At 40.8% G+C, this 12,645-nt stretch overlaps 1 protein-coding gene and 1 long non-coding RNA gene across 10 annotated transcripts in view; one reads left to right on the top strand and one right to left on the bottom strand.

Moving 5' to 3' along the window:
- Window positions 1-12,645, bottom strand: part of XRCC4 (X-ray repair cross complementing 4) — a 142,348-nt gene that overhangs the window by 74,859 nt on the left and 54,844 nt on the right. For all 9 annotated transcript variants that reach the window (XM_086868060.1, XM_086868058.1, XM_086868059.1 and 6 more), the window contains 3 exons: window positions 12,281-12,447; window positions 7,295-7,447; window positions 6,799-6,902 (listed from right to left, as the gene is read on the bottom strand). In XM_086868060.1, coding sequence (XP_086724186.1) covers window positions 6,799-6,902; window positions 7,295-7,447; window positions 12,281-12,447 — 424 coding nt within the window. The remainder of the gene's footprint in view (window positions 1-6,798; window positions 6,903-7,294; window positions 7,448-12,280; window positions 12,448-12,645) is intronic.
- On the top strand, window positions 3,485-4,103 carry LOC111941617 (uncharacterized). The gene is made up of 3 exons (XR_002870148.2): window positions 3,485-3,535; window positions 3,767-3,837; window positions 3,950-4,103. It is a non-coding gene; the product is annotated as an uncharacterized LOC111941617 (long non-coding RNA).

Genomic DNA, 12,645 nt, shown 5'->3' with positions numbered 1-12,645 from the left:
ACCAGACTCACAGGGTGCAGCCTGGCTGAGAAAACTTCCAGTTAAAAACAGAGATGCATGCTTTAACCTGGAAAAGCAATAAATCAAGGGAACAACCACAGGGCTTAGTGCAATCTCGAGCAATCCAGCTTTTAATCAAGATAGGCTGTTTGCTGGGATGAGACACTGTAATACAGCTGGGAAGTCATTAAGATAATTATGGCAGGGAGTGTTGCACAGGTGGCCAGAGCAAATGCCCTTCCAGGGAGAGCCATACTCCAGATAAAAAATAAACTGGTGTGTGCACCCAGCACGGGGGAACTGCCCCAAACAGCCTGCCCAAAACACGGAGGAAATGTGGAGTTTGAGAAGGCAGCCTACAAAGTACCCCACTCGGCATCAAAAGAGCTGTCACACATGGAACAGCCACAGGGGACAGCAAACTCTGCTCAAATGTGAATCCAGGTGTGAATCCAGGCACTGGGAGGCAGCTCATTCCATAGCTGAAAATAAGGGCTTTCATCCCAATGTTCAGGGTCACCATCCTTTTAGGAGCCTTTCTTCCTCAAGAACCAATACTTCCCCTCGTTGAAAGGATCCAAGAGCCAACAGTGCTAAACCAAACGTCAACTCTTCCAAAGCACAGACATGTTTTCAAGAAGGGAATGCAAATCCACTGTTTTCTGTACATCAATATCTCGTTTTCAGTATATCATGATATATACCTAAATATTTTTGATGCTGTTTCTTCCTGCCTGAATTACAACTGGCAGAGGGGCAGGGCTGGATGGGATCTTGGGCAGGAATTGTTCCCTGGCAGCTGGGGCTGCCCCTGGATCCCTGGCAGTGCCAAGGCCAGGCTGGACATTGGGGCTGGGAGCTCCTGGGACAGTGGGAAGATAAAGTTCAAAATGAAATTGTGTGACAGAGGTTTCCTGGGCAGGCCTGTGTTTCACCGTGCACTGAATTCAGCCATTCCTGCCATTCCAATATACAGGTATACAAGAATTCAAGAATAATTTGGTGTAATAAAAATAATCCCAACCAGGTCCTTTAATTGCACCAGATCCCAAAAGAACCATTACCCTGGGTGCTAAACAAATGCAGGGACCATGGATTAAAGGAGAAACAAAAGCTGGGGTGGGGACTGCCCCTGGCAGGTTGCTGATGGCTGTCAGGAGTTTCCTGCTCACCTGATAAGCAGTGGCTCTTCAGCTGAGGATTGGAGGAGGATGAGGCAGAGCAGGGCTGTGGTGGCACAGCTCCAGCACCACTGATGTTCAGTTTCACAACTGGGGAGCTAAATTCTCTACCAACAGGTGTCAAAATAGGCTTGGGAAATTATTACTCTTGGAAGGAGATAACATTTATGAAGGCACTGCTTCATTAATGGATTTAATTTTGATTTATTTACTTAAGAACTTGAACTTCATGCCATTTATCCTCCTTCTATGAGCATATTAACACACCTACCACCCCCCATCCCCCCTAAAAAAAAGAAGGAACAATTCCACTTCTGTTCCAAGTGCACATTGCTGAACTGTTGAAATTACCCTGGTTTTTCACTTGAGGAGAAAAACAAACAACACTGCCTTCATGGGTGTGCATCAAGCTTGGAATCACCAGCTTGGTCTGAAAATTATTCTAAAATAAGGGTCTTACAATTTAACTTAAATATATTGAAGGCAGTTAATTTGATGATTTATGCAGACATTAAATTGCAGTTGAAAAGATTTTACAACTCACCAAGGGAATAAAAGTTCTTTCATGTGTAACATTTAGTAGTATGTGGATAATACAGCAACAAACATTTTTAAATTTTACATTAATCAGTGTCATTGCATCTAACTGCAGTGTGATCATTAGCTGCTCTAATTTTTCTGATCAATCACCAAACTCTCACTAGGCTTAGCAGAGCATAAATCTGACTGTGTCAGTTATATCAGTTCACTGAATAAAAACTCATTTTGAGGCAACAACATTCAGCTGCACCACTCTGTATGCTGAAGCAGGAACAATAAGGTGTGGAGAGAATATGCAGAGATATAAGCAATTCTGATAATTTTCATAGAAAAATGTCGAAGTAATATGTTGTAAATCCCCCTTAGTGCAATATACTGGCAGCAGGATTTTTAAGGGGGCATGGAACATCTTGATGCTTGTACTGTAAATGTATTTTGAACATGGCACCTGGTGTAACACAGGAGGAAACCAGTTTGGCAACCGCAAGTATTTCAGGGGCATACAACCATCAGGTTGTGGGGGAAAAAAAATCAGTTTCAAGTTTCAGGTGGGGGGAAAAAAAAGTACCTACAGCTTTAAGGGAAAGGGAAATGAGATTATTCCTTGGGATGAACCATTTACAATTACAGCCTGACAAAAGGAGAAATAATTTAAACCCGAGGTAAATTAAAATGGCTAAGTACTAAAACTCCTTAAAAACAGACTTTTAAAGAGAAACCTTCACAGATAGAACTATAACTGCACGGCACAGCCGGGCGCTGTTACAACAGGCTTTTTTTATTATTACTAACTTTGATCAAAGCTTATTAACCAGCAGCACCAAGCCATCAGTGGATTGGACTACACAGGAGAGCTAATTAAATTTAAAGGGCCACAGAGTCCTGAGGGCATAACACACAATCCCCAAGGCAGGAGCTGGAATGGAGGGGGTGAGAACATTTGCATGGTGAGGCAGTGGGAGACTGCAAGGTGCTTGCTCTTATTTACTGTGCAAAGAGGTTAATACAACCCATTCTGAACCTGTCCTTGTCATCAACCATGCAGAAAAGTGTGGGCACTGAATGTCTGGGGAAATATGGAATATTTCCACACACTTCAGCAAGAAACACAGATCATAAAATTTTATTTGATCCAGCAGGGCAGATCATGACATCCCTCCTTACCCTAAGGAGAGGTAACTTCTACCAATTATAATGTGAAATATAACTAAAGAATTTAGGGACAAGAGAAAATAAAACAGGATGCAAGCTGACTGTAAATTGGTGCACAGCAGACTTGTTTTGTCCAGAGGCAGACACATATTATAGCATTTATAACCGGAAATAACAGGAATAAATCATAAAACAATTTCTTCCATTGCCTACATCCCACCTGCTACGTTATACTTCCTATCTGCAATAGATTGCAGTAATTAAATCTTTCCCTGCAGTTTTCTCATATACCTGGAGGAGGAATAACATTCTCTTTTCTGGTCACTTTCCAGGCACTGTGAAGAGTAAAATATTACCCTCCATCCACCTTTCAAACTCCTGGGAAAGCAGCAGAGAGGGGGAACATTTATCCCATCCTTGCTAATGTTTTAAAAGCCTCCTGACACGTGGACCACTGAAACATTTTTCAGTTAATAAAAGGAGCTGATTCACAGCACAAAGCCATTATTTCCAACCATGATATCAAATTGTGATTTATCAGTCTGATATTGTCATTTCAGGACCCCTAGGAGGAAGGTCTCAGTAGCTGCAGTAAACCAGTAAAATTCAGCGCAGAGGGGAAGAAAGAGGAATTGGTAACAGCTGGGTTGTCCTTAACCTGAGTAAGTGTTTCTGTATCCTAAAATGACAGAAACATCTTGCATCAGTGTGGTGGCATCATGCTGAGTCACCCACTCACTCCTGTGGGCTAAGAGAAACACGGGCTGGCAACTTCTGGGGTTTGTGGTTTGGTTTCTTATTTTCCCCTTAAAGAACAGCTGTGTCCAGTTGGCACCAGCACATGAAGGGAACCACAGCCTCATCCCACTCCACACCTCCTGTGGCATTTCCAGGTCTGCTCCAGATGGGGGAATTTTGTTGAAGCACCAGCAGAGAAAACAAAAACTACACACACCTTGCTTTGGTAACTCACAGAATCAAAACTAACCCTGTCCTGCTCCCAAGAAACATTCCTGACCCTCCATCCATGAACAGCAGCAGGATTTCCTCCACCTCTTCCTTCCTCTCTCAAGCAGGAGTTCACAGGCATTTCAAGGACCTGAGATGTCATCTGTAGCTGCTGCCTCAGAATTTATTAAACTGCAGTGAGAGCTGGAGTTCTGTGCCTTTCTCAAACTCACATTCACAGACCTAAATAAGACTTCAAATAAATTCTTCCCTTGCTCACGCCATGACGGGAAAAGCTCTTCTATCTACAAATGTATTCTTATTTATAAATGTTGCACTACTTCTAAGGGGTGTAATTGTCATCAGCTGTATTTCTGAGTGCTTTAAAATACTCAATAATTCAATTTTAATTTCTTAATTTACAGTACAAAGCATTAACTATGGTGGTGTGCAGGCAAGACAAAAACTACCATGTCTGAGTTGATCATTGTTTTAAGCTATGAAGCAGAAACTGATGTGAGAAAGGAAACCATAACTCAAACCTACAAAAAGTACTGGAAATCCCAAAAAAAAGAAGAAATTTTAGGTAAACTTTTAGATTCTGCCCCTTTACAAAGACTGCAATTAATCATTCTTACTTAATTTTCTTAATATTTTTCTTCACTGGGTCTTGTTACAATATTTGCATCAGATCAACACCAAACTGATAACTAGGGAAGTCATTCCATTTTATTTTAATAAACATCAGCAGTTTTTTCTCCCATATCCACTGAAACACCATGGTATTTGAGTGCCCCAAAAATTCAGAGAGAAGAACAACTATTGGTGGCCAAGAAAAACCTTCAGACAGAGTTTTAAACTCTGCAGTTCAACAAATCCTGATTTTTTTTTGCTGATTTTGCAGTGCCTGGATTTCATAGCTTCTGTGTAACATCCCCATGAGTTGCTAGACCAGAATTATGTTGTGATAAGAAGTTTACCCCACCCAATCACCTGCTGAGCACTGCTGCTTTTTCAGTTAATAGTGAATTATTTGGACATCTGCATATACAAACACACTTTTACTGTGTGCATCAACATGTGCAGACACACACCTGCCTTCACTTTCCTTCAAAGAAGTTATTTAATTCTGATCTTCTCTCTTGATTGTGGGTTTCACCAATATCTACTAAAACAACCCCAATGATCTTCTAATTCTTACTGACTCTTGCAATGACATTTAAAGTCCAAAAGGGAATGAAACACAATGATGGACTAGGAGACAGGAAAACTAAGACAAACTGAAAAAAAACCCAAATATTATATGTTTTATGTCTTACAGTCCTTGATGCTTCATGTAGCTTTGAGCTTCATTGTCCACTCATTCCACTCATCCCTGAATCACTATTTTCTCCATAAAGGCATGGTTTGCCTCTTTTTGAATGTGAACATTCTAGGGCAGACTTCAGGTATTCAGCATCCAGCTGGGCTTTCCCCTTGTTCACTGAAAGAGAAAGCTGTGCACACAGGAAAAGCACCAACTGACCTCAGGGATACTCAACAGTGCCTTGAAAAAACTCCAGTGTGTTACCCAAAGCATTTACTTCATGGTCTTGATGTTATCTGCAAATTTTGCATCTGAACTCTTCCACTCAGGACCAAAACCCTGAGGACGGCATCCCTCAAAGGCAAAAGAAAGTACATTTTCTGTTTCCACCTCAAATGAAAGCACAGTGTGTTTTCCTGTAACACTGATCAGACTGGTCCTTCATGATGGCCTCAGCAGGGCAGTGGGTGTTGTCTTCATTATTAAAAACATATCTCTGTCTCAAAACTCTCACTGGGCTAGTTAGGTCCCACTGAATTTAGAAACACCTTCCAGTTTTCTCTACTTTTTCACTGAACAAAGTATTTCCCCTCATGTTACCTGAACGGACCAATTACCACCTGACAGCAAAGACTTCTGGAGAGCATAGAGCAACATTAGATGGCTTCTTTCTGTGATCACAATTTCCTCCACTTGTCTGAAGCTCTGCCCACTTCATTTAAAGCCATAAATTCCAGCAAACAGGCCCACATGAGTGACAAAGCTGTTAGCCACTGGCAACAGGGTCCTGAACACTTCTGGTTCCCAATGAGCACAGAAAATTACTATTTTACAGGAACACATTTTTGTCTGGATTACCTTTACCTGTGGTGGAAATAAAAAGCCTCAGTGAGACACCCATAGAGGACTTTGAAGACCTGCAAGGGAAGTTTATGTATGTATTTCTGTACACATATGTGTATATATCTATACATTTATATAACCATATTGCAACTCTCAATGCAGTTTTGCAACTTGGATAGCATTTGCCTCGTGTATTCCCACTCATTTGTCATAAACATGCCAAAATTCTGATTCACAGTTAAGTATCTTGTACTGTATAATGGGCCATCACTGCATCCCACACACTTTACAAGGCTCTAGTCCTGGAAAAATTCATCAGATTAAGTTTCATGAGCATCTTCACAAGGCCAAAAATTCTCTGACAAATTAAAGTGGATTCTGCTATAAATACATTTTCATTCCATTTATGCACACAGCTCTTTTTATAGCTGTTAAATCTCCTCTCCTTCCCCTTTTTAAACGCTATTGAAACTGTCAGGAGCTACCTTTTGCACTTTATCAATCACAGCACACACATCATGATTCCTAGAATCTAAAATGGAATTGTTGATGGTTCAGATACTGTTAGACTGTCATTAGTCCCACAAAGTGTGTAATTTGTCACTTTGCAAGAAATGACAGTGCCTTCACTCGTGCAACATGCTTTTAAACCTCCCCTCTCTAATTTGAAAATGCCAGTATTGTACTCTGCTTCAGGAGAGGTATTTTTAAGGCTTGCTGGCTGGCTTGTCACAGAGCAATCTGTCAGGTAGTATTTTGCCTTCCTTAAGGTATATTCACACAAAGCCTGTCTGTGATATAACACAAAGACAATGCTCTCTGTCTTACCTGATGGCAACGAGGCCCGTGCTGGATTTTCACTTTCCTCATCAGTGCTGGCATCATAGTTGCTTTCCCTCTTTATAACCATCTGAGCAGTAGCTACACTATCCCTAAAAACATCAAAAGAAAGGAAAAGAAATTAAGATATTTTTGTTTCTCGAAGGAATTAAATAATTCAGGGAGAATATGTACGGAATTACAACCTATGGAAAGGGCAGGGACATGATCTGATTGGAAAATCAGCTGCAGCTCAGCAGAAAACAGGACAGATCCATCAAACACTCACTTCTTGGCTACAGCACCCACAGCAATATGCTGCTGCTTGCAAGGATGCCAGAAAGAATCCTCCTCTTCCATGACTTCCAGGATTGGTTTGGATAACCCAGCACTCAGCCAGGAAGAACTGTCACTCACTGTCAGGGCCAAGGAAATGGAAACTGAACTAAGCTAAACTCAAATATGCACCAAGTACTACACCAAGAAACTCGGGGAAATTAAATACCTTGCGCATTTGGCATCCACTGCAGATTCTTTAGCTTCACTCAACAACTTCTGCAAGCTTCTTATCTTTGCCTTCTTTTCATTCAGCACCAAAACAAACTTGCTATAAAGGTCTGCCTCCAGCTCCTCTTTAGCTTCCACGCATTTTTCCAGCCTGCAGCACAAAATTAACTGTTACACCAGCTCTTCTGTTTCCTAGAAGACAATTCTGTCATGAGGCCAGCCAGGAATCCCCACTCCAAACCACGCACGGCTGCTCCAGCACCTTGTGTCTGAAACAGGCCAGAATAAGCTATTTTCTTCTTGTTGTTTTTCCACAGAGAATGCAATGAACTCTGCTTCCAAAAGGTAAAAGTTCCCAGATGTGAACCTCCTTCCTTCATGCCTCTTCTTTTTTTTTTTTTTTTTTTTTTTTGGTAGGTTCTTGCACACCTCCATCTGAAACAACTAAAATTTAAATAGGCAAATGTTCTTTATTTTCAATGCTGAATCACAACAGTGGCCATACCTTAGCAGGACAGACATAATGAAATTATAAACAGATATGATTCACCTTGACAGGTCTCAAATCTGGAACCACACATAGGTGTGAAATATATTTGAAGAGGAAAAGAAAATTCCAAAATATGAAAATTTTTAGAAGATCTTAATATCTTCAGAGGAAAATATATTTCAGGTTTTTAAAAAATTTTAGTATGCACCTGTGGGTAGATGAATGTCAATAAAAGGAAGCACAATGGGAGTATTAAATTAAGAATATGGTTGTATAAAGTCTCATGAGAAAAACTGGAATACAAGCAAACCTGGGCACAACAAATTAAGTGATTTGTGGCAAATGTAATTCTGTATTTAATTCTTATATTTCATAACCTTTCAGTTCTTGGGTTGAACCACAAACATTTTATTAGCTGTGTACACAAGAAGCAAATAAACATCTTGATAATCTTACTGATCATGATAAATATAGTAAATAGTCACAACTTAAAAACATTTCTTTCAACAGCCTGTGCAAGGCTGTAAAAAAGTTTAGAAGGCTTATTATGCTATTAATGCAACAGACTTAAAAAATACTAATTTATAAGGCAAGAGATTTCAACAGACTTCCTACATAAATACTAATTATTTTGTTCACAGATCAAAACCATATATGATGTAAGAAGCAAGACAATAGCAAAAAAAAAAAAAATCTCATGAAGTATTAAGCCTACTGTTCAATGCTTTAGGGATATGCTTGATAGTTGATAAATAATTCATCTAATTTAAATGCAAATAGCAGAACATCATTACCATATAGATCAGTTCAATAATTCCTAAATGAAAGATCATAGGTACTAATCAACTACCAGGAGACTTTCCACCTACAAAAGGGAAGTTAACTGTTTAGTGGGGAATAAATAGACAATTCATAAAGAATCATAAACTCTAATGCAGGGCCCAGAAGAGCCTGGACATGCTTGATACTAATTATTTCTGTATACATAAAAATGGGGGGAAAAAAGGATTTTGTCTAAAATATGCTAATCTTGTCTGTATCAAATCCTGTAGAATAATCCCCTCTCCCACACATAAACCAGGGAAAGCGGTTGCTCTCTGCCTTTACTTTGCCAAGGCACTGGCTTGCGTTGGGGCAGCTGAGGCTGATTCAAACAATGAGAAATGTGGCTGACTTGGCCAAAAAAGTGCCATTTAAGACAATTTCAGTGATGCCCTCAAGTGCTGCAAAGACATCCCCTGATGAAAACCCACGTGAATGGAAACTTCCAGTGAAGTAAAGCTGATGCTGCCTGGACTGTGAGTAGTACAGTGAAGAAACCTACTTGGCCAAGATTGGCCAATTTCTTCACTCTCTGGAGAAAAAAATCAGCATCTTGAATATTAGAATTAGAATATTAACTCTTCCCTCTGGGCAAAACCCATTAGTAGTATGCCATCAGTTAATCTCATATGATTGTTTTCATTTGCATGAACACCTTTTGTTGATTTTTTTTTTCCCGTTATTCAAAGCTATCCACATCCAAATACATTCTCCAGACACAGAATGGCAGTAATTTGGCAAAACACTCAATGTAAAAAGCACTGCATATCACAAAAGCACCACATTAATGCTGTACTTGCAGGTTATGAGCCTTTAAAATACATTGTTACATGGCACATCTGATACTTTAAAAAGAGGCTGACAAAAGGCAAGGGTTTTGGGGACAGAGATGCAGAAATTGTGCAGGTGGTGAGCATTCACTGAGGCATTCACCACCTGAGCTACGTGAGCACAGAGCAGAGCTGGCTGGGTTTCATGGCTGCAAACACAAACTTTAATTGCCATTCCTCACGTGCTGCTGCCTGTGTGTGCCCTGTGTGCCTCAAACACCATCTCCCCAGGCCAAATGCAGGAGCTGCTCATCTCACAGACAAGCTCCCAGCACCAAGTACCCAAATGGGGTTTAATTGCTGGAGTGGTGCCTCCCAATTTGTGCATCCTCAGGTCTCTCTGAAATGCTTTTCACGTGCCAAATTGCAGCCAAAGGTGACAGGCATCCAAAATCCTGCACTGAAAACAAACACTGGCAGGGACTATGACAAATAATGAACTGAGAAATTCATAATAAAAACCAAGATTTCAACTGGTGACCCAACACAGAGCAATCAGGCATGCTCTACAGAGGTGAACATGAGCCATGAAACTTAATGGCATTTCTTTAATTATTAGTGGCAACCTTCACGATCCAAGACTAAGAAGGAAAGAACTCAGCACCTCTGGTATTCATCCCTGCTCCCAGTGCTCTAAAATAATTCCCGATCTCACAGCACTGCTCCCTTGCATTTCAGATTCACCCTTCCCCCAGCACTGGCAATGGTATGGAATGTTGATGAGCTAATGCTGAAGACCCAGTTTCAAGCCCAAAGTACCTAGCTTGCATTTTTATAATCTGCTTGTGGTTTAAATACACTGTCACTGCAGTTGACCACAACATAAAGTGGCAGCTATTTTGAATTTGGCTTGTCTACACAAATTTTAGACACCTGATAAAAAAATACAGACCCCCAGGCCCAAACCAGAAATTGGATTTTTATTGTTGAAGGAATTATTTTGCTACAGGTTATTATTACTTAAAATTTGCCACCTCCATTATTAGGGAATCACAGATGGGTTTGGGTTGGAGGGGCCTTAAAGCCCAGCCAGCTCCACGGGCAGGGACACCTTCCACCATCACAGGCTGCTCCAAGCCCCAGTGCCCAACCTGACCTGGAACTAATCAGCCTTGAATTTTCTATATGAAATAAAGAGAGCAGCTGTTCTGCTCTGACATTTTAATTCGTCCATCCCTCAGGTGTGCACACACAGACACACACACCCAACCCCAGGCAGCCACTCGCTCACCAAAACCTCCGTGATGGGCAAGAAAATCCGAACAGGGAAATGGAAATGGGATGATTGAATAATTCCACCCAGTGCCCCACGACTAAGGGGCACAAAAGCAGCTCTCAGAAGCCTGCCTGCTATGTTTTAATTCTAATGAAGTCCTGAGGAGAGAGGCTGTGAGCAGAGGGAGCTGCTGCAGGGCTGGCGGGCGAGGCAGGAGCGCAATTCCCCACACCACGTGCTCCGTATTTGATGTTTCACCACTCAGCACCGTGAGTGGTGCAGGATGCAAATCCTGAAATCCTGCCTCCTGAACAAAGACAGGCTCAGCTTTGTTCATTCAGCTCGGGGCAACTCTCAGCATTTGGAGCCGAAGCAGCAAAAGGAGACAGCAGGCTAGAACTGGGCTGTGGTAAAAAGAATTTTAAAAAAACACCACGCCAAACTAATTTAAAAAAATAAAACAAACAAAAAAACTCCCCAAACCCCCGCCCCCCCCCAAAAAAAAGTAAACCAAAAAGCTCATTACTTCTTGAATGAAAATTATTTATGAATTATTGTTCTGCATTTAACAGACATGGCCAAAGACTGCTGACCATAAAACCTTCACTGTATACTTTGAAAATCCATTTTTCATGTACTCGAAAAGATAAACATGATAAATAAATCCACCAGCTTGCACTGAGAACAAAGTCACACAGCTCTGATTTATTTTTATATATTTTTTTTTTCCTTTTTCCTCCTTTTCTTTGGGGTTACTCTGTAAAAAAGTGCCACCCCACCATGGAAATTGATACAAGCACTAATGCCTCTTACACATCAGCGTGTAATGCAGTACAGAACACGGGTTATACAATACACTATTGTTCAGTTACACTGTTAAGCAGTAAAACACTACTTAGGGGAGGCCCTTTGCTTGTCAGGCAGACTGTCAGGAGAAACTGTTACTCATTTTAATGAGAGGGGAAACAAAACTAACTCCTCCCAAAAGTTGGCTCTCTTTTTCAAGGTAAATTAACACAAATTAGCTGCATTCTTTCATCAATCTTCCTAGATTGTGTGTTTTTTCAGGTAAAGCAACAGAAAAGCAAGATAAATCTCTGACTGCTCTGCCCTAAGAGTTCTATGATCAGTGAAACAAGCATAGATTATTTCACTACAGAATGATTGACAATTCAGGTTGCAAATGCAACAGCAATTACAAAAATCTCTTGAAAAATAATGGTACTTTTCCCTGTAATACTGCACTCATTTTTCAATTCCGGCTTCTTCAACAAAGAAAACAGATGAAAGAAACAGCAATTTATTCCCCACACAAAAATGTATATAATTTACACTGCCAGTCCTAAGAGTTACAAAAAATAATGTTCATGAAAAGGCTTCCTAAAGAAAGTCAAGCTAATTCCACAGATTTTTAGGTGTTTGGGAGTTTTTGCTAACTCATAAGCTAAAACCACCTTTAACTGCAAGCTTTTTAGTATCAGTTGCATCTTTGACAAAGGGAGGACATCCACAACCACATGGGCTGTGGGTAACTGAGCTCAAAACATGTCTCAAAATGCATAAAAATTTCTGTCCACTGCTGCTGAGCTTCTCAGGTGTCACCTGTGGATCCACCTGGGAACTCACCTCTTCTCTGCATCGCTACAGTTGCTGAGAAGCTTTTCATTTTCTCTCTGCAGATGCTCAGTTTTGGCCTGCAGCTTTCCCAGCCTGTCCAGGCAGTAAACAAGGAGTTCCTTGACCACCTCTGCTGGGCTTGGGACTTCCTGCAGCTTCAGAGATCCAAGTCTGAACTGGGACACAAGGAAAGAATGAGTTATTTCAACTGTACAAGAAACTTCGCTGAGGCTTTGCTCTAGTAAACTTGAACACATCTCCAATAAGTGTAAGAAATACCTTACAGCCCTCTAGTTCAAAGGGGGACAATAAATTCGTCATGCAGAGAATGGAGAAATACGTGGAATAATCTACATGCTAATTATTTCCAGAGG

This window comes from Cyanistes caeruleus, chromosome Z (assembly GCF_971803275.1).
Source record: "Cyanistes caeruleus chromosome Z, bCyaCae1.hap1.1, whole genome shotgun sequence".
Classification (NCBI taxonomy): Eukaryota; Metazoa; Chordata; class Aves; order Passeriformes; family Paridae; genus Cyanistes; species Cyanistes caeruleus.
The sequence above is the reverse complement of the archived record's forward strand: the minus strand, read 5'-3'. Positions and strand labels throughout refer to the sequence as shown.